The 22,694-nt window shown below is 37.0% G+C and overlaps 2 protein-coding genes across 4 annotated transcripts in view; one reads left to right on the forward strand and one right to left on the reverse strand.

The window, feature by feature from the left end:
* Positions 1-5,325, reverse strand: part of gucy2ca (guanylate cyclase 2Ca) — a 37,688-nt gene extending 32,363 nt beyond the window's left edge. Inside the window, exons 1-3 of the mRNA XM_084386878.1 lie at positions 4,693-5,325; positions 3,033-3,145; positions 2,779-2,846 (exon numbers count right to left, since the gene is read on the reverse strand). Coding sequence (XP_084243004.1) covers positions 2,779-2,846; positions 3,033-3,145; positions 4,693-4,888 — 377 coding nt within the window. The 5' untranslated portion in view covers positions 4,889-5,325. The remainder of the gene's footprint in view (positions 1-2,778; positions 2,847-3,032; positions 3,146-4,692) is intronic.
* Positions 5,326-8,217: 2,892 nt separating this feature from the next.
* Positions 8,218-22,632, forward strand: pmm1 (phosphomannomutase 1). Of its 3 annotated transcripts, XM_084387217.1 has the most exons (9): positions 8,218-8,771; positions 12,080-12,197; positions 14,126-14,202; positions 15,021-15,112; positions 15,380-15,479; positions 15,869-15,944; positions 19,129-19,244; positions 19,919-20,040; positions 20,087-22,632. In XM_084387217.1, coding segments are annotated over exons 1-9 (786 nt in total). In that variant the 5' UTR covers positions 8,218-8,687; the 3' UTR covers positions 20,088-22,632. The 3 variants fall into 3 exon arrangements, with proteins under 3 accessions (XP_084243343.1, XP_084243342.1, XP_084243344.1); XM_084387216.1 differs by having other exon boundaries at positions 8,220-8,771; positions 19,919-22,632; XM_084387218.1 differs by lacking the exon at positions 8,218-8,771 and adding an exon at positions 9,496-9,910 and having other exon boundaries at positions 19,919-22,632.
* The last annotated feature ends 62 nt before the right edge of the window (positions 22,633-22,694 follow it).

The raw sequence follows: 22,694 nt of genomic DNA on the forward strand, positions 1-22,694 counted from the left end.
CACACTAACCCGACCCCTAAACCGACCCATCACACACACACACACACACTAACCCGACCCATCACACACACACACACACACACACACACTAACCCGACCTCTAAACCGACCCATCAAACACACACACGCACACACACACTAAACCGACCCATCACACACACGCGCACACACACACACACACTAACCCGACCCATCACACACACACACACACACTAACCCGACCCCTAAACCGACCCATCACACACACACACACACACACACTAACCCGACCCCTAAACTGACCCATCACACACACACACTAACCCGACCCATCACACACATTTTCAAAAAAACTCATTCTGTGTGATTTAATTTAGGCCCACAGTGACACAAGTCCCCATGAGTGTTTGTGCATTCAGGTGTAAGTCCCCACCACGTTAGAAAAACATGTACACACTCACACACTGCATAGATACTTCATTATTTAATCACACTGGCTTCACAGCAGGTTGTCAGATTAATTTAGCTGTTTTTTTGTTGTATGTACCAGTGTCACTCTGAAAAAAGCGTCACTCTGCATCTCGCTTTCGAAGTTTTCTGTTTGCTCTGCTAAACTATAATTACTAAAACTAAAACTGAAACTAAATAAAATAAAAACTAAATAGAAATGTGTTTGCAAAATAAAAACTAAACTTAAACTAACAAAACCATTAATGAAACTAACTAAAACTAAACTTAAATTTAAAGCAAAATTGAAAACGATATTAAAATAAAAACTAATTTAAAAAAGCAAAACTATAATAACCTTGCCAACTAGACATCCAGAGAGAAGGAAATGAATAGTGGAATAAAGTCGTTATTTTTGTTTGTTTTTGCGCACAAAAAGTATTCTCGTCGCTTGATATACTTAAGATTGAGCCACTGGAGTCACTTGGACTATATTAACGATCTCTTTAATAACTTTTCTGGGCCAGCAAGTTTCGGTCACACTGGAAGCCTATGGAGGAGTGAAATATGGCTCAGATTTCATCAAAAATATCTTAATTTGTGTTCCGAAGATGAACGAAGGTCTTACGCGGTTGGAACAACATGAGGGTGAGTAATTACTGACAGAATTTTAATTTTTGGGTGAACTAACCCTTTAAGACACATTCACACCAAGAACTACACTCACCTAAAGATTATTAGGAACACCATACTAATACTGTGTTTGACCCCCTTTCACCTTCAGAACTGCCTTAATTCTACGTGGCATTGATTCAACAAGGTGCTGAAAGCATTCTTTAGAAATGTTGGCCCATATTGATAGGATAGCATCTTGCAGTTGATGGAGATTTGTGGGATGCACATCCAGGGCACGAAGCTCCCGTTCCACCACATCCCAAAGATGCTCTATTGGGTTGAGATCTGGTGACTGTGGGGGCCATTTTAGTACAGTGAACTCATTGTCATGTTCAAGAAACCAATTTGAAATGATTCAAGCTTTGTGACATGGTGCATTATCCTGCTGGAAGTAGCCATCAGAGGATGGGTACATGGTGGTCATAAAGGGATGGACATGGTCAGAAACAATGCTCAGGTAGGCCGTGGCATTTAAACGATGCCCAATTGGCACTAAGGGGCCTAAAGTGTGCCAAGAAAACATCCTCCACACCATTACACCACCACCACCAGCCTGCACAGTGGTAACAAGGCATGATGGATCCATGTTCTCATTCTGTTTACGCCAAATTCTGACTCTACCATCTGAATGTCTCAACAGAAATCAAGACTCATCAGACCAGGCAACATTTTTCCAGTCTTCAACTGTCCAATTTTGGTGAGCTCGTGCAAATTGTACCCTCTTTTTCATATTTGTAGTGGAGATGAGTGGTACCCGGTGGGGTCTTTTGCTGTTGTAGCCCATCCGCCTCAAGGTTGTGCGTGTTGTGGCTTCACAAATGCTTTGCTGCATACCTTGGTTGTAACGAGTGGTTATTTCAGTCAAAGTTGCTCTTCTATCAGCTTGAATCAGTCTGCCCATTCTCCTCTGACCTCTAGCATCAACAAGGCATTTTCGCCCACAGGACTGCCGCATACTGGATGTTTTTCCCTTTTCACACCTTTCTTTGTAAACCCTAGAAATGGTTGTGCGTGAAAATCCCAGTAATTGAGCAGATTGTGAAATACTCAGACCGGCCCGTCTGGCACCAACAACCATGCCACGCTCAAAATAGCTTAAATCACCTTTCTTTCCCATTCTGACATTCAGTTTGGAGTTCAGGAGATTGTCTTGACCAGGACCACACCCCTAAATGCATTGAAGCAACTGCCATGTGATTGGTTGATTAGATAATTGCATTAATGAGAAATTGAACAGGTGTTCCTAATAATCCTTTAGGTGAGTGTATAATGATGATTAGTGTCTTCACTGACAGATGTAAAAATGTTCTGTTTTTTAACCCATCTGATATTAAAGCATGCGCTGAACGTTGCGCAACGCGTGCTTTAATGTCGGATGGATTCTGATTGGCCATCAGAGTTTTTATTGTATATCAGCTGAACAAAATCGCTCTGAAATTGATTCCATCAATGTGCTTCCTCTGTGTCTTCATCGTTATGGTGGTGTGGACTCGCTATTCTCTTAAAGTTAACCACTAAACTCTTAAAACATGGTTATATTTCTTGGTAGCAACCAGCCTTTATTAAGTAAAAATACTGCTAGCCTACTTCTCAAGACTGTAATCACTTACTCTATATAATATTGGGGATAACAGTTACAAATCAGTCATTGATAAATCCAGTTTGAGTTGAACTTACTCAACCAGCTGAAAAGTGGCGTAAGTGCAAGACGGACCCAACATCACACATCCGAGTTCACTGGTGTTCTAACGGACAAAAAAAAAAACGGGAAACAGCGTTACATTTAACCGCTTCTCAGTGCTGCAGGGTTTTATCCACACTGGTTTAAATCTCCACCATAATGTTTCAGCGTGCCCGAGGACAGACGGGGTTAATAACCCTGAACGCCCTTCAAACGTCCTCCGAGCAGACAGCAGCGAAGCAGAACTCACATGCAGGGATTTGAGGATCTCCACGGCTTCACACGTACTGCTGCCACAACCCCTGCGCCGGTAATGTGTCGTGTTGAATCCACTGAACTGAACCTTGATCTGGAAGTCCAGGCCTACCAGAACAAAAGTCGTTAACTTTATTCAACATCAGCTCAGCCCGACTCTGGTGTTGGTTTTCTTCTCATTCTGAATGACTTCATACCTCTGTTAACAGGGCCTTTAAAAGACTGTATTTTTTTTACTGGGCACTCAACTAGTGCACTCTTAAAAATAAATGTTCTTTATTGGCATTGATGGTCCCATTAAGAACATCCATGGAACTTTTCCATTGCATAAAAGGATTATTAAAATGTTCTTTACACTAAGAAAAAAATGGTTCTTTTTAAGAACTGTTCACTAAAAGGTTGCGGTTTTGGTTTTTTTGGAACCTTTATTTTTAAAAGTGTAGATTTGGAGAAGCTGTCAAATTATTCTTTACTAAATATACCCCATAAGTTATTTTATTGACAAATATTAGCAATTTTAATCATCAGGATTAGTTTTATGAGGTCGGTTTTGGAAGCAGGTCATATCAAGGCTGATATTGTCAATTTAAAGTTTTGAAACTATTATCACTCTTAAAAATAAAGGTTCTCTATTGGCATTGATGGTTCCATTAAGAACATCCATGGAACTTTTCCATTCCAAAAAGGATTATTAAAATGTTCACTAAGAGAACAATGGTTCTTTTTAAGAACCGTTCACTAAAATGGTTCTAAATGGTTCTTTTTTGGTATTGATGTGAAAAAACTGCTGTGTGAAACCTTTATTTTTAAGAGTGTAAGTTGGGAGAAACTGTCAAGTTATTCTTGACTAAATATACCCTATATATAAGTTATCATATTGACAAAAATATAAAATAATGTGAATATTAGCAAATATTAACATTATTTTATCCTCAGCATCAGTTTCATGAAGTCGGTATTGGAAGTATTGGTCATATCAAAGCTGATATTGTCCAGTTGAATTATTTAAAGTTTTGAAAATATTATAGTTTAGAATAAAGACAATGTTTTAGGTTACACTTTATTTTACAGTACGTGTACTTACAGTGAACTTACCCAAGAAAGTACTGGTAATATAAGGTAACTACATGGGTTAAGGTTAGGTTCAGGGTTAGTACCTAGTTATTGCCCAGTTATTGTAATTAATATAATAAGTAAATGCGGAACAGGACTGTAAAATAAAGCACTTCCATGTTTTGATGCTAGACTTTTTTCAATAGGTAAAGCATGTTTTAGATCATTATTCAGAGCAGATGCATTATGTTGCCTATTGTTTCAGTTTGTTCTACTTATCCAGTTTACTTTAACCAGTATTGGTTCAACTTACCCAGTAACGTAGATTAACCGAGCCAAAACCTGATCTACTGAAACACTTGATGTTTTCAAGACCTCATATATCAATGATCTTGTGCAATAAATGTTTTCTACCACTAGTTTCACTTACTATCCTGAAGTATAGTTCGATGTGTTATTGCCTCTGTCTTTGCTTATAGAACAACCCCACTGTCCTCTATTCTATTCTTTATCAAATGGAAAATGTAATAAATTGATTAATCACTAGTCATTTATTTGTAATTTTCAGAACTTAACATTCTTTGAATGTACGGCTGCCTCACCTGCGTCCTGGTTTTGTTTGTTCTCCGCTTCGACAGCCATTTCCACCACGTCCTTCACGAACTTCAGGCTCCAGGGCGAATCTTCATCCTCCAGCAGAACCACGTTTAACGTGACGGAGGAGTTTCTGCATCTTAACACGTCAAACCCAGACACGCAGAGCACAGAGCCGAACCAGAACCAGAACAAACCCAACATCCCGTCCGCAGTGAGTGCCAGTGTCCTTCAAAAGATGCCTGTCGCAGTCATTCCTCAAGCCCGTAATTCCTGATTAATCCCATCAGAAAGGTCCGATCAACAACAACAACAACATGGTCCACATGATGTCTCTGAAAAGACATCATACACCGACTGCAGAGAGACTTTTCTGCATTTGTGTTTTTACAGGAACCTAAAGAGGAAATGCGCGCTCAGGTGTGTCTCTGCGCGTTAATGAACAACCTGGTCTGAGGTAAAAAAACCTTCATCGATCTAGTTTCTGCTTTATGTGTGATCAGAGATGACGTCTACTGACCAATGAACTTCAAGAAGGTCCATCAGCTGCTGCCTACTTTGAATTCAATCCAAACATCTTAGAAAAAATCCCATATATACTTCAACCCTCCTGATTTCAAACAGCCGACAAGTGGTTTCTGCACTCTCAAATATGCTGGGTGGTTTAACCCAAATTTGGGTCAAATATGGACAAACCCAACCATTTGGTTACATTTTTTAATTCCATTTTTAACCCAACGGTTAGGTTTGCCCATATTTGACCCAAATTTGGGTTAAACCACCCAGCATTTTTTAGAGTATATATATATATATATATATATATATATATACTATATATAGAGGTATTTCTGCAGCTCACAGAATGTGCTGGAAAGGTCTGAGCGGTTCGTAACTGTTCTGGAGGACCTTGGATGGGCCAAAGGTCCTTCGGGGCTGTAAAGCATGAAACCAAATGTGTGGCAGATATAGATTGTGTGTTGTAAACGCTGACAGATTGCGGCCTGTAAATCTGCTCATAAAAAATCTCTTTTCAGAATCAGGAATGAGTGTTTACAGACGGATGGGAGATCTGGGTGTGATGTCCATGAGAAAACGGATCCCAGATCACGTTAAGTTTTAGTTTTAAGTCAAGATTTAGTTCCCCTAAAGAGTTGGAGAACCTCTTAAGTTCAGTTAAATAGTGATTATTCAATTAGAGACACTTTTACTCACTGAAATCATGACAATAGAATATTTTGCAAACTGTCTTTCATCTGTAAAAACGAGTGGAATAAAGATCTTATGATGGTGATTCTAATGCCAATTATTTAGGAACCTGATGATTATTTTCAAGTTAGATTGTTAAATTTTATTATTTTTCATTCAAATAAAAGTTCCCCTCACTGAAGAATTACCGCTAAACTGCTTCAAACCTGACGACTGATTACAAAAAAAGTGATAAGTGCTCTTGAGCCACTGCTGCTGTGCAGGCTAGGTGGCATTCAATATACATTTGCCAACTTTATATCAAATAAGTGACTTTTGCATTATGTCTAATATTTATTACACAGCAAACGAACCAATCAGAAGATGGGCCATTTTCTTTGTTCAGTCTCACCAGATTGAATTTATTCAGGTATAAGCATTGGAGTAAAACTCACTAAATCATTCATTCATATCAAATCAAGCATTCTAAACAACTTTAGTTTTTATTTTTGCATTATTTTGATGTTATTTGGCCGAAGAGTCCGACCTGACCAGGAAGGTGCCGAATTTCAGCATATGATTTTTTATCTAAAATGTTACTAGTAACTAAAAAATAAGCACTAGTCTATTTGTTCTTAACAAGTTAATTAAATAGTAAAAAATTAAATAGTCACTCACTATTGGAATAAGTACTAGTATCTAATAAATAAGAACTAGTATCTAATGAATAAGTACTAGTATCTTTAAAAAAGGTACTAGTACCTAAAAAATAAGCAGCTAGTAAATAAGTACTAGTAGCATGAAAATAGATACTAGTAGGTTTTAAGGATTAAATGTTAAAAAGGCTTGCAATTCACACAGTAATAAAGATGTCCAGTCAGATATACAGAAGTAAGCTGGCAGTGTTTCAGATATGAGTTCCTGTTTAACTTCTCTTCCTCTTCTGTGTTTGTCTAACGGTGTTCACAGCTGATATTTACAGTCAGCATGAGGAGGATTAGTCGAGTCGTTTCCAGTGAGTTTGTAACTAATTCAGCTCCAGGAACAGATTCATGTTCACGCACAGGGAACGATTGTTCAGAGGTGCTGCTTGTCATGTCCAGTCAAACCAAAATGTATTCAGACACCTTCAACATTTCTCACATTATTCACTATAGTTTAGAAAATGGAAATAAAATATGACAAGAACTCAGAGTTATCAAATTAGTTGATATTTCAGTGGTTTTGTCCATCCTTCTGTTAGACTGTCTCACACATGAATTATGTTGAATATCTGTCAGCTGTTGAATTTCAAATTAGATAATACCAGTTTAGGTCAATAAATGACCAAGCAATACTTCATTCTGTTCAGTCTGTGGTGTAAAAAGGTCGCATTAGCAATTAAAGAAAAAACACTTCATGAAAACATGGTCAGGTCAAAGTGTCTCAATAATTTTTGGTCCCAAATTCTTATCAGTTTTACTGGTAAATACTTTATAATATGTTACAGTTTACTTTATTTTGCTATCCTCACTTACAGTCCTGTACCCACTGGTAAAAAATATCAAAAATTATATATGGTATCCGAAAATTTTTTGGTTTGACTGGATGTGGATGGAAGTTGAATCGGCCATTACTCGATAGGCCTACTTTATTTCCTATATTATTTATTGTTATCCATTTTATCTTTCCATTCATCTTAAATCAGGAGCACGTGGAAACATTTAAGAGCCTAAGAAAAATATATGTATAATGGTTGATAATCAAAATGTTCTTCAAAGACAGAAGATGGAGTTGAATTAGAGAACGCAGTTCTGGATCTGGGTAGCAACAAGACAAGACCGTGTGTCTGTCACAAGATGGCGCTGTAACACTGACAGCAGAACAGTTGCCCGAGATCAGGCGGTTTCACTCCGAGTTTCATAATAACAGGAAAGCCACGCAACCTCTAAACTGAACATTCTTATAGTGTGTGTGTGTGTGTGTGTGTGTGTGTGTAAACAGTGTGAAACGAAACTAAAAACTCCCTTTCGTGTATGTTCTAAGCAGATTTGTTTCTACATTGCATCACTGAACTCAGCACGTCCTTTGGGATGACACGCTTTTGCTGTTTTATGTTTTGTATTTTAATTGTGCAATATATTGCAGGTATGTTGACAGTTTCACTCGATCTGCCCCCTAGAGGTGAAACCGAAACAAGTCATCCAGCCTGTAGCCTAATTAATTTGTTCTTTTGCACTTCTAACATTCAATGTATTTTGTAATGTAGCCTACCATATCATTGCATTTTACGTTTTAAGTGTAAAATTAATTAAATACGTTTTATTCTTAATGATTTATTTTCTTGATTTTCTGTTATGCTGCTGCTGCTGCTGTTGTTGTTGTTGTTGTTATGATCAGGTGTAATTGTGAGATATGAATTAAGTACTAGGTAAAAGGTCGAACCATCTCCGGGTTTGACTCCTCTTGTTACGTGACGCTTTCCGAGTTCCATGTCCTCGTCTCTCAGTGCGGGAACGCCCCCTTTACGCACGTGACCAGATTCCGCGCATTTGATTGGCTCCCCAGGGCGCATAGCGCTGCAGAAGGAACCACATGTGCGGATTCATTCACACTCAGCAGTGATCATGTAGCCTGCAGTATATACTTGAATCCAAATGAATAATACTCACCAGTATTGACTTCTTTATCTTTCGGTTTCAAGAAAGTCTCATTATATTCTTATGCATTAACTCATCTTGAGTCGTTTAGAGTCTTTTCTGTATATTTTTAATTGTCTTATTTTTTATTATTATTCTTTTTTTTTTAAATATCTTCTTCAATTGCTGGACAAGAAGAAATGGATATAAAGTCTCGTGTAGCCGCATGTCGAAAGGTTTTGTGCCTGTTTGATGTGGACGGAACGCTTACACCCCCTAGAGAGGTATGTTTACATTATATAGGATACATTTTTTTAAATCCATGTGTTGCGATATTAAGCGTTATAGATGATACTTAACAATTAAAGGGTTATAAAAGACGCGTCTTCTCAGCTGTTGTGAGAGTAACAATCTCAGTTATGTAACATAATGTTTCTATTTCCAGCCCTGATCTGCGTGTGCTTGTGAAGCTTGTCTCGTGAGCGTGTGTGTGCGCGGGTTATTGATGAACGAGTGTGTTTATGTGCGTTTGCATTATGGCACACTCGTTCTGCACGTATACATAAGTGGTTTCCCATGCAACGCTCTGGGAATGTTAGTTCATGGTTTGAAAAAAAAAAAAATCCTTACAACGTTCCATTCTTAGAACGTTATAATTGGTTCGTCAACACTGGTCACAGAATTCTATATGTACGGGGAACATTCTGTTTGTTGGAGTAACGTTGTGTATACCGTCGGCTCGTTCCGTTGCATGAGTCGGCTAGTGAAATCTGCCACTTAACATGCCGTTCTGCTCATGTAGTGTTTATTTTCATTGAGATGAGTTTAGTATGGTATCAGTGTCATTATATGTCCTCCGCTGTCCATGTCCTTTCCTCTTCAGTTACACAGAAAGCTGTTCCTCGAACTTCTGTAAACCTGGCAATGAAAAATAAAACTTTATATATATATATATATATATATATATATATATATATATATATATATATATATATATATATATATAGATAGATAGATAGATAGATAGATAGATAGATAGATAGATAGATAAGAAATTGTATAGAACATTATTAGACAGTCACACACAAAATGATATGCTAAAACGTTAAAGGCACGTTCAAAGTCACGGACACCTAATTAGGGTTAGGTTTGGGGACCGATAACGATAACTACCATAAAGGAAAAAAAAACCGAAAAAAAAAAAAAACGTTGTCTTTGGAATAATTTGATGAACAAAGTCAGTCTGTCAAACCCCTTCCTACTTTAAAGCATGCGCTTATGTCCACAGAACGCAACACTGCATGTAAAGAGGTGTATATGGACCATTAAACTCCTGTATACACTGCAGAAATTTGGACGAATCAAAGAGTGTAACTGACCAGATATGGGAAATACCACCACGGGTCCGTATACATCCGAAAAGGTACCAATATGCTAAGTGCAACAGCCAGTTGTTGCCTTGGCAAGTAATCCCCTTAACGATTTTTATTCATGGACATTCACACCTTTGTGCCAATCTGCCCTCCGCGTTGATCATTCATCTTAAAGGGATAGGATCCAAAAATAAAAATCCTGTAATCATTTACCTACTTTCAAGTTGTTTTAAACCTGTATGAATTTCTTTCTTCTGTTGAACACAAAAGAAGATATGTTGAAGAATTTTGGCAATCAAACAGTGGCTGGTCCCATTTACTTCCATGGTACGGAAAAACAAAACTATGGAAGTCAATGGGACCAGCAACTGTTTGGTAACCAACATTCTTCAAAATATCTTCTTTCCCACTGGATTGGCTGCTATGAGGCAAAACCCACCCCTAACCAGACTTTCCTCAAGAGTAACTTCATTGGTAAACTTGAAATTTATCCCACCCAAAACCCTTATAGCAATGTGACTTCATTGGTTACATTTAAAATATATCCCTCCAAAACCCCTAAAGGTGAATGATTTGATTGGTTTTATTTAAAATATCTCCCTCACCATTACATGTGATTCTTTTGATTGGTTGCTGGCCTGGCAGATTGAAAAAAAAAAATGTATCAACCAATAATTAATTGTTTTGGTGCATTCAATGGTATATATGAGTTGAACGCACATGAACGGCTCCACAAAGTCGTAAATACGAGTGTGAAGGTCTCAGGATTTTCTTCAAGCATTAACACATGAAAGGTCTTCTCACCTGACAGCCAGCAGTGTTTCAGCTGTGAATGTCCATGAAAGTTACTGCATCTGTTACATGTAACAGAGTTACGTCATTTAATTACAAAATAAATGTAACTGTAATCCGTTACAGTTACTGAGAAAAAAAAAAGTAATTTAATTACAGTTACTTAAAATGTTAACAATTCCAAAGGGAAAAAGCTCGTAAATGTTGAATAATATTAATTTGTTGCTTTGCCTGTTTTTGATGTGAACGATGTCTCCTGCCATTTAAAGGACGTTTAGTAAAGTGATACTTTTGATTGGCTGTCTTGTTTGCCACACAGTTCAGTGCAAAATATGTTTGCCAACTATTAAAAAGCTATCAACATCGAATGTTTCAATGTTCAGTCTGAGGAAGCAACGACTATGATGAATGTTAACCTGAAGCGCCATCTAGTGGACAAATATCTCCATTTTGACTTGCAAAATAGAGCTATTTAACTACACAACGATTGGTCATTGAGTCTAAACAAACTTTAGGTGGAATATAACTTTATTTAAAATAAAAACACAATACCATGCATGTTATTACAGCTACGCTGTTTGGGATGCCAGTGAGTATGAAACTAGAATCTATTCTTTGTTCTGTTTGTGAGAAATCAATATTAGGCCTTATGCTTATATGTTATAACGTTTTCCCTTCACACACACACATAGTGGTAAAAATAATAGCTATTTTACTTTTTTTTTTTTTATATCAGTAAGAAGAAAAGCATCATGTTTTTTTACTACTGTATAACGATCTAGAATTGTGTTTTCTCTTAAATATAAATAAATATAGCTATCTCTGTTTTTGGAGTTTAACCCTGCCTGGTTTAAATGTTTAAAAAAGATTAACAGTTGAAAACATTCATAGAAAAGTAGTCAAATGTAATCAGTTACATTACTTTAATAAAGTAATTAAAATAGTTTCACTGCTTATTAAATTTAAATAGAGTAACTTGTAATCTGTATTACATTTCCGAAACGTCAAAACGTCTATTAATATTCAATATTTATATTTCAGTCCTCCCAGTGCATGCTGTTTTGAATCACGGATTATTACAATATCTACAATATTTTGTGATTGTAGCGTGTACCGTGACAGTCTGCAGCGCTGACAGAAGAACACAGATCTCGTTTAATGGCGCAACCCGTCATTAAAGAAGAACACTATTAAGTGAACTCCCATAAACAGCTCACTGCCATTACCGTGACTAACGTGCACTTTAAACGTCCGCTGGAAACATAAACATCAAGAATATCATACAGGGCAGGGTTTTTCGGCTGTTTGTCTACTTGTGAGGCAAATGTGCTGAAACCTGTTGAGCAGCTGGTTGTGACTGTTTAATTGACTCAGAGGTCAGAGGTCACAACAGAAACCTTTCACTGTTGGTTGTGTCGTGTCTGCAGAAGATCGACCCCGAGCTGGACGAGTTTTTCCAGGCCTTGAAACAGAAGGTGAAGATCGGCGTGGTGGGGGGTTCAGATTATTCCAAGATCGCAGAACAGCTCGGAGACGGAGACGAAGGTTAGAGAATGATATTCATGATGCATTTCATCACAATATCTTTAGTATCATCATCCTCACATGTGTTTAATGGGTTTTGCATCATATGTAGAATGTAGAACTGGTTCGACCGGATCACTGACTCAACACAAAAATATAAACACAACAGCTGATATCCCATAATTCCTTCAGTCTGGAACAGCAGGGAGTTTGAGATGTTTAGCTGTCGATTTTGTGGAAGAAATGTGATCTTTAAGATGTGTGTGACCATCATATGACAGTAAAAGAGCACACACAAACCTTATTCTAATATGGAATTGTATTGGAATGGTAAAGAGTGTTGGTCGTGACAGGACGATAAGGATTCAATATGATGAACAAGTCTAAGAACATTCCACGTATAGTTAAAAATACCATCATTGGCCTAGAAAGATAAAATTCTGGGAGTCTGGACTAAAAAGGAGAAAGAATGCCATCCCCACAATGTCACACTCAATAATCACTCTGTGTGACTGTACGACTGCTGGCCTTTTCTTGCAAGAAAATAAACCTCATCAAAGACAATTGGAAATGTTTGTCTCTTATTCAGTGATAGAATTTTGTTTGCCACCACAATTTGGCGTAGTCGGCAGGATTCCTAGAATGTGCCTCTTGGACCCGAGAGCGGACGATGTTGGGCCACCTGGACTGAGCAGTTCCATAATCATAAAATTATATCCAGTTGTGACCCTTGGACCACAAAACCAGTCACATGGGTCAATTTTTTGAAATTGAGATTTATACATCATCTGAAAGCTGAATAAATAAGCTTTCCATTGACGTATGGTTTGTTAGGATAGGACAATATTTAGCCGAGATTCAACTATTTGAAAATCTGGAATCTGAGGGTGCAAAAAAATCAAAACATTGAGAAAATCGCCTTTAAAGTTGTCCATTTATGTTTGCGATTGTGCTGCATTCACTCACAAAAATAAATGTTTTATATATTTACATTAGGAAATGTACAAAATATCTTCATGGAACATGATCTTTACTTAATATCCTAATGATTTTTGGCATAAAAGAAAAATCTATAATTTTGACCCATACAATGTATTTTTGGCTTTTGCCACAAATATTCCCGTGCTACTTGTGACTGGTTTTGTGATCCAGGGTCACAATTGATGAAATTAATTTGTGTCAATCTGAATAAAGGGACGAAATAAATTATGAAATCAATACCAGTAAACTTGTGATGAGAAGTGTTGGATTTCATATTGAGGTCTCTGACTTCTGAGCACAGTTTGAGACATTGTTTGAGATTTCTTCTGAAATCTTAAGACATTGTTTGAGATTTCTTCTGAAATTGTAGAGGAGACACTGGGTTCGATTCCCAGGGAATGCATGACGCTATTCAAACATTTGCTTTAAATGCAATGTAATTCACTTTGGATTAAAGAATCCGCCCAATGCATAAATGTAAAATCTAGAAGAAAAAGTTGAGACATTAAAGAGACCTCATTAGTGGTGGGTCACCTGTGGATGTTCGTTTCATTCTAGACTTTCTCTTTAAGTTTTCTAGAGATAATGGTCTCAATCAGTTTCTAGCGTTTGATCATTGGCATTATGATTGTTCAGGTCTGATTAGATTAACACAGAGATCAGTAAGATTGTGATTGAATCAGAACATGACGCTTCAGAACCGAATCCATCCGCATTCACACACAATCTAGATCAGAATCCGGATTAGATATGTGAGTTTATACGACACTGACAGATGTGATGTTGGCCATTTAAACAGGACTGTTATCTTGAATGAATCTGAATGAGCACTAAATCTCTGCGAATGGAAAACAGCTTTGTTTGTGTCAGGATGTGTGTGTTGTGTAACACAGGTAAAGGTCAGCAGGATGATGATAAGAGTGCTTTGATTGCGTCTCATTCTGTTGTTTTGTTCATTCTCTCTGCAGTCATTCACAAGTTTGACTACGTCTTTGCCGAAAATGGAACAGTGCAATACAAAGATGGCAAACTCATCTCCAAACAGGTGTGTGTCTGCAGATCCTTGCAATATACTGAAATGTCTTCAATGACCATAGAAGGTCTTAAATGTCATTCATGGAGATCTTAAATGTTGATGGGAAAACAGAAGCAGCTTCACACTGTCCAGTTAAGGAGACTCCCTAGATTCAAGCAACCATCGATCGAAACAATGTTGAATCAGTGTTAATGTGTCAATGTTAACTGCATTGAATCAAAATCACTTTTGTACCCGTAATGAATGTTGGAAATTTTGGGGAATTTCATCCAAAAATCATTGGTAATGGCATTGAATCAATGTAACAATGTGATGTTGGTTCAACATCATGCTTGCACTCTCAGAAAATGAAACATAACAGCCTGAAATCAACTGGAAATAAAAGACAATAAATCTCTCAAGATCTCAGCAGAAGTTCTTTTAAAAAAAAATTGGTTTAGATGTTGCTGTTTTATTGAAAATATTTGGTCATGATTATAGAGATCAGTGTTTATTTTAGTTGGGCAGTTTGACTCTTGGCTTTTTATGGGACTTTGTGGTCTTTGTAACAGTGTTTACCTCAACACATAATTTGTTGCAAAAGAAACCAGAAACAAAGATAGTCAGGTGATAATAGTTTTCAGCATCATAAAGTAGAATAATTCACTAATCTTATCTCTGTCCAAAAGCGGTTATTTGTTATTAATAGATTAAATTTACCAACAATACTTTCTTGCAACAGATCAGACTTTCTGACTTTTTTTTTTTTTTAATCAGTCTTAAATTCTTTTTAGAACTTTCATTAAAAGCCTTAAATTATTCTTCTAAGTTCAGTCTCTGTTTCCTAGGCCATTCAGAATCATCTGGGCGAGGAGTTACTGCAGGACCTCATCAACTTCTGTCTCAGTTACATGGGGCTCATCAAGCTGCCCAAGAAACGGTAACACACACACGCACACTCAAACACACAATCTCACAATCTCTCTCTCACACACACACACACACACACACACACGTTTGTTTACCTATACTTGTGAGGACATTTGTTCCGCACAAGTATAGCTAAACATGCCCACATACACACTCTCACACACACACAGAGACACAGACACACACTCACTCACTCACTCACACACACACTCCAGAGATGAAGATCTGTAATGTCATCACAAATCTCTCTCTCTCTCTCTCTCTCTCACTCTCTCAGAGGGACGTTCATTGAGTTTCGTAACGGCATGATCAACATCTCCCCCATTGGACGCAGCTGCACGCTAGAAGAGCGAATCGAGTTCTCGGAAATCGACAAGGTAATCTCACTTTATTCTGTACGATCGGCTGAAAGTTGTTGATCAGTTCATACCAGACCCTAAAGGTTTGTGCATATCAAGTGATTTCATTTACGTGACTTAAAAGTCTTTATCTTATTGTTCAGGGAGTTTTTTGTTGTTGTAACAATAAGGTTCCAATAAGTTCCAATAACAGGTTTGTTAAAGGCGCACTATGCAAGAATTGTACCTTAATATAACAGCTTCGAAATCATTTCGATGGTAAACAAACTCGTAGTAGGGCGAGTACACAAGTACTCCACAGCGACTCTAGGGGTCGCTGTTTGAGAAAAACGGAAACTGCATAGTGTGCCTTTAACATTACTACTACATTAGTTCCTGTGATCAATCGTAACTCTCCCGTCCCGCAGAGAGAGAAGATTCGAGAGAAGTTCGTGGCGGCTCTGCAGGAGGAGTTTGCAGGAAAAGGCCTGCGGTTCACTAGAGGTGAGCAGGAAATGACATCGCTAGCTCTCTGACCACCCAAAACAAATGACCCGTGCTGTTTGTACCTGCACAGGAGACAAAACTCACACACACTCACACGTTATCTGTGCTAAAGGTGATAAGAGAGAGCGAACGGATGCACTCGTGTGTTTACAGACCACTGAACCGGGAGAGAAAATTAGTGTTTACTCAACAACCTGTGTGCGTTTGTCACACACACACACACACACACACACACACACACACACACACACACACACACACACACACACACACACACACACACACACACACACACACACAATTAGCTTTGACGTCTGCAGTCAATCTTCAGCAGTCTTTCCTCTCAAGTTCAGCTCAGTTTTGCACACAGTGGCTTTGTTGTTTCTTTTTCTGTTTGATGGACTGTTGTGAGGGGGAGGGGCCAGAGGGTCCGAGGGGGAGGGGCCTAGGGGTGTGAGGAGATCAAGCCCTCTGATTGGCTGTGGCTCTAGCAACTGTTGAGTCAGTGGTGGAATGTTGCTGCAGTCCAGTGACGGGACACTAACCTGTGTGTGTGTAAAGATCATTAATTTTTAACGGCTGATTTCTGTCCTTTCTGTCTCAATCACCCTGTGGACAAACAGTCACGCAGTTCACGTCTCTGCAGACACACACACACGCACACACACGTCATTACTGTGAGAATGAGCCTCAGGGTAAACTCTCTGTAACAAGTTTTTTCTCTGCTGAGCGTCACTGTGGCTTTAAAAGAACTGGACGAGTGTTTCTGGAGGAACAGACATAAAGTGTGTGTCTCTGTGACAGATTGACCTTTAAAGCCTGCTGTGTCATATTTGATTCGCATATTTCTAAGGCCTCTAAATGATCGACATGATCAAAACTTTGCTGAAAACCCAGTTTCACACAATTTACTCCAGTCCTTCTGTCGACTGATTGACAGTTTATAGTTTTTTTTTTTAGTTTTTTTTATTGGCTTTTGTTTGTACATTAAAACAATAAAATAAAATAAAAATTAATTAATAATATAAACAAATAGACAAAAAAAATATATATATATAGAAATAAATAAATAAAGACAATAATAAGAAACACATTACAGGACATCTAGAACAAAACTAAACCATAAAATAAAATAAGAAAATTATACATTTTGATATCACAGTTCACAGCCTTACATTGTGTAGTGTAATTAGCTATTTCAGGGAGCCCCTTTTTTTATAATAAAAACACATTTTTTATAATAATTTAATAAAAAAAATTAATAAAAAATGTAATTAAAATTGTAAAATTTATAAAAATAATATTAAAAAATATATATTTATAAAAATTATAAAAAAAATAAAAAAAAATATGCAATAATGCCCAAATAATGCAAGACAAATTTTGTAAAAGTCTTTTAGTTTCCCTTTAACGACATAAGTCAGTTTTTCCAAGGCCAGGTTGCAGGTCATTTCTTTAAACCTAGGGGAGGGTCTTTGGGTCTCCTTCCATTTTAAAGCAATAGCACGCTTGGCCTGAAGCAAACTGAAATCAATTAGTTTTCGCTTTCTTGCATTCACCTCAAGATTTACTGGGTATATATGAAACAAACAAAATTTAGGTGCAAGAGGGACATTTTCTTCAACCAGTTTACCAATCATAAAAATAATCTCCTTCCAAAATCCTTGGTTCTCCTTACACTCCCATACAATGATAAAGGGTACCAATTTCTTGTTTGCATTTTAAACAATTATCTGGAATATTTGGATTAAATGTATGTAGTTTGACTGGGGTAATGTAGGTCCTCATAAGCCATTTCAGTTTATAGTTTTAAGTAAAAGGTATTTTAGTAGAATTGTACAAATGGGATAAAGTAATAAAGTTTTAATAAAGTAAACTTTAGAATAACTTTGATATTGTTAATAATATTTCAGGATGAACACTTACTGAACTGAAGAAACTTCGGTTTACTTGATTATCCAGACATCAATTATAGAAAAATCACGAGTCTCAAATATGATCATCAGGCTTTTGAGGAAGGTTTATTAGTTCATCTGTCAATCATGCACTGCATTATATGCTACAACTACAGTTCATAAAACTAAGCATTTAAATATCATTCTACTCAGACATATTATTAGCAGATATAGAGTGACAAATGATATTTATATGTATTTTACGTACAGTAAGGTAGTCTATTATACTATAATAAGGATCTCATTGATTTACACTTCAAGCATTATAAGTTATTTATATGGACTTTTCATCCATATAAATATCAGTATCTGCACAAAACTGTATATTTTTGCTCACATATATGGTGGCTGTAATCAAGTGCATGAAGACAGAGATACTAAAGAAGACTTTAATCCAAGACTAAACATGAAAACCATGGTTCCCACACCTTGGTTAACTTAAAATTCAAGGACCAGTATCTATGTGTGTTTATTTTGAGGTCCCGTGGGAACCCCGGAAAACATATACAACCATATACTACATAACTCAAATAATGCAAGACTAGGAACAGACTGAAACAGAGAGCTTAAATACCCAGCAAACAAGAGGAACTAACAGACTAATTAACACAACACACCTGAAACGAGGAACCTAATTAATTTGTAACCAAGGAAACAAACAGGTAGTGAACTGAGGAGAACTGATTAACAGACTAGAAGATTAACAAACTCAGAAATGAACAGAACAGGGAATCAAAAACAAACATAACCCTGACAGTTTGAGCCTCTGAATAAGGTGCTTTTTCCTTTATATTCTCACTATTAAGCCATAAAAGCCTGATGCATCAAATATGACACTTCCATTAGATATGTCAGATATGTCATATGTCAGGCTTTACAGGGCTGATGCTTTATAAACAACACAACTGAGTCAAAGCAGCAGCCTAAACTTATTGAACCAATCTGTAGCTGTCGTTCAGGTTTGCTGGCATCTGATTGGCTGTCATGAGTAAGGAGGGTGGGGTTTTGGTGTGATTGATGTGATGAAGGCATCTAAGACTGGAAGATGTCTGCAAACGGATGAAATCTTTCACTACACCTTTAACAACTTTCTTGTTAAAGATAAACATCGGATGGTCAAGGAATCACACACTCTTTACTTTTTTTCTTTAATAATGATGTGATTTCAGTCTTGAACGGCAGAAATAAGTGTGGATAATCACAGGTGTGTTTCTGTGCGCTTTCAGGGGGTTTGATCAGTTTCGACGTGTTCCCGGAGGGCTGGGACAAACGCCTCTGTCTGGACGTCCTGGAGCAGGAGGGATTGGACGCCATCTACTTCTTCGGCAATGAAACATCGTTGGTACGTTAGCAATGTTCCCTTTAAGCTGCGCTGGCCAGGCACTTCTGATGTCGCACACACACAGAATAAATCAAGTGTATGAAGACACAAAATGTGTGGTGAAAGTAATTTGATAGTCTTCTAGTGAATGAGACATAATTGCAGCGTTCTGGTTAATTGCCATAGATATAATTAATTTCCTGATATTATTTTAACGTTTACTATGTTAACATGTTATCTATGCTTACATTTACTCATTTAGCAGACTCTTTTATCTAAAGGGATTTACAAATGAGCTATTCAATTTGTATTTGTTATTATAGTATTTTATTATAGTATTATAGTATTTATTAAAGTATAAAGAATTGAACTGATCTGCATAACCTTTTAAAATTAATGAAAATTAAAGAATGGCACAGTTAAATAAGCACTGTAAAAAAAAAATAAACAAATAAAAATAGGTGACTTATGTGCTTCATAGTAACTGCTTGTTTTCAGAAATATAATTTAATAGCACTAAGTTGCATCAGGGTTCAAATAAAATGCATGATGCATGAGATGATATAAGGGATGTTTTCACTGAGGATAAGAGAAAGGTTTTGCTTGAGCAAGAAAAAAAATAGAGGGAACATTGTTCTTAAGTGAGTGACTCTGTATCTGATCATTTATTTCTAATATACATGTTTCCCGATTAGGGCGGAAACGACCACGAGATCTTCGAGGACCCTCGTACTATTGGCTTCACCGTCTGCTCCCCTGAAGAAACAGTGCGGCTCTGCAGGGAGATGTTCTTCAGCGCTCCACCCAATGAAGCGTGACACACACACAAACACAAACACAAACACACACACACACACACACACACACACACACACACACACCAGACTGCCTGTGTGCTGATCTTATGCGCCCCCTGCTGGTCACTGTGGGAACTGACCCTGAGAACCAGCAGATTCAGACAAACCCAAACCACTGCTGGTCATCAGACTCAAGGGACTGTATGTAAATATCACTGATGGACCCTTATCAGTACATGTTTATAGTTTTGTAAAGTTCAAACATTAATTTTAAGTCTAAAGATTCCATCCTTTTTACAATAAAAAGTGTTTAAAGGTGGCCACGTTCACACTGCAAAGTTTCCGGAGTGACAGACGCATTCAAATACGGTGAATCCTCCGGATGACGGACAGAATGCAGGAGTCATTCCAGAAATTACGATGATTGACATGCAACTTTTAACATATCACAGCTGTAAACCACATTGACGGCAATAGTATAACCCATCTCACAGAGCTGTTTTTAACCAATAAGAGATCAGTATTAGTAAACTTATTTATTAGTAAACCTCCTTTGGTAGAGGCACACATTTTTTCTGTTTTTAACTTGCCCTGTCACGTAATAATCCCTTCTATTCAAAGGGATTAAAGCTAATAGAGAAAAATAATTATTGTATTTACAATTTATTGTGAAGTAATGCATTTAAAAAAAAATTAAATGTACACATTCACTCCTATCTCGTCACATTAACAATTACGCGTTACATAAAAATTAGCTATATAAACACTGGGGAAAAACTATTTTTCGAAGTTGTAAATAAAACTGATTATGTTTAAATAGTTGAAAATAGTTTTTACTTCAAATTTTCATGTTTAATTTTATGCATTACTTGCCTTTTCTTTCTAATTTGTGAAATTTAGGCTACTAGCAATTTACTGTTTTTTTACTGTATTTCTTTTAGTGAATGGTGGAATTTATTTCAAAACAGTGAAATTTGACAAAAAGCAGTCGAGTTTGCATCCCGGAATATTACTGTTGGTCAAATAACGTTTATGTCATACAACAGTTGTCAGGTATTAAATATTTAGCTACATCTTACCTCACATTCTTCAACAGTTAAAACTGAAGCATCGCGTTTGAATTTGTAGTAGGCCCCGCCTCCTGATTTGATTGGCCATCTAACATTGACGAGCGCTAAATCTTTTAAAACTTGTGTCATCCTACAGCAAACGAGCGATGTGTAATGAATTGCAGAACAGCACCAACAAGAATATCATTATCAGGAATTAAAAGGCATTTTTTCCATATCTGATTTTACCTCTGTTTCTGTGGTTTTCTTGGACCTCGGATGAGCCGTTGGTTTCATAAGTGTTTCAGCTCGGTTTCATATTTAAATATAAAGATGCTTCTGAGTTATGCAGGACTTCATTCGGTTGGCACTGCTGTAAATGACCGACCTCTTTTGTGTAATATCAATCAAACACTAATGAGGAATGACAGTGTGAACGTGACCGCCATGTTCTGGCGAGTGATAGATTATGTCCCGTGTTTATCTCAAGTTTTGTGATGGTCTCGTGATCTTATTTGCTGCTGTCACTGTTGATTTCAGAGTGAGTTTTATTATCGTTGTGTCCGAGTGTTTGTGATTGTAGCTGAATGTGTTTCCATTATTCCCTCTCTGTGATCTCAGACTTGAGATATTAAGATATCCCGCATATTTATGAATGAATTATGATAGAGATATAGTGAGAGAACGTGAGATTTACACACTGAGAACGAAAAAAATCTAATCTAGAAATGAGTTAACTATTAGTGATCTAATTTTTGTTGCATTGCATTAGGGTGCACATTTACCATTGCTCGGCAAGTTTTCGCGGGCGATATCCAGTAATTTCAATAGGGATACACGCGAGTTTTTTCCATGCAGATTTCGCATTGGGTTCATTTGGTAATGCGAATAGAGTGGTTCTGGAAGTAAAAACTTTATTCATTTTCTTCATAGGGAAATTGCTTTTTAAAGATAATACTTACAAACCTTTAAAGACAGCCTTATTGTGAGTTACGATTGTTAAATGATAGTATTTGTTTCTGTTGAAACCGTCAGTCCACATTATTTAAACTTGGTGTTTAACAGCTGAATTCATAATGAAAAAAAAAAAACAACTACATTTCCCATGATGCTGTATACCGATTCCACCAATCAGAGAGTCGAAACAAGATAAAGCACCAATATATCTCTTTATGTAATTGAGTCCTACACTCTTAAAATATTTCAATATGCATATTTTGCAATAAACTTAGTATATATATATATATATATATATATATATAATCAACATTTTTCAATGCGTTATTTTGTAGTTTTTTCCCTCATTAATAATACACAATCTTGTACCTTTGTATTTTTGTCTGATTTTGAAATACTTTTTTACTTCCAATCAAAGTTTTTAATGTTATTATTCACCTAGTAGCTGGTTGGCTTGGTTCGTGGCTTATAATGCTTTAACAAAGACTTTTTAAAAATCCCTGTGGGAGAAATGAATGGAAAAAATACTTCCGGAACCAGCGCCGTCGAAAAAGTGGGCGGGCACTAATGAACTCTATTGACCAATGGAATTCTGCTTTGTTTGAAAATGACTTTTGTTGCTGTGTTTCATACCTTCATACACTATTGGACAAGAGACAATGGACCTT

The sequence above is a fragment of the Rutilus rutilus genome (genome assembly GCF_951802725.1).
Source record: "Rutilus rutilus genome assembly, chromosome: 1".
NCBI lineage: Eukaryota > Metazoa > Chordata > Actinopteri > Cypriniformes > Leuciscidae > Rutilus > Rutilus rutilus.

What these genes read in the sequence shown, in the direction of transcription:
- pmm1 (XM_084387217.1), top strand. Translation starts at nt 8,688, where the DNA reads ATGGATATAAAGTCTCGTGTAGCCGCATGTCGAAAGGTTTTGTGCCTG. An exon ending in ATCAAGCTGCCCAAGAAACG is followed by an intron (nt 15,113 to 15,379) that starts GTAACACACACA and finishes TCACTCTCTCAG; the next exon opens with AGGGACGTTCATTGAGTTTC. An exon ending in AGGCCTGCGGTTCACTAGAG is followed by an intron (nt 15,945 to 19,128) that starts GTGAGCAGGAAA and finishes GTGCGCTTTCAG; the next exon opens with GGGGTTTGATCAGTTTCGAC.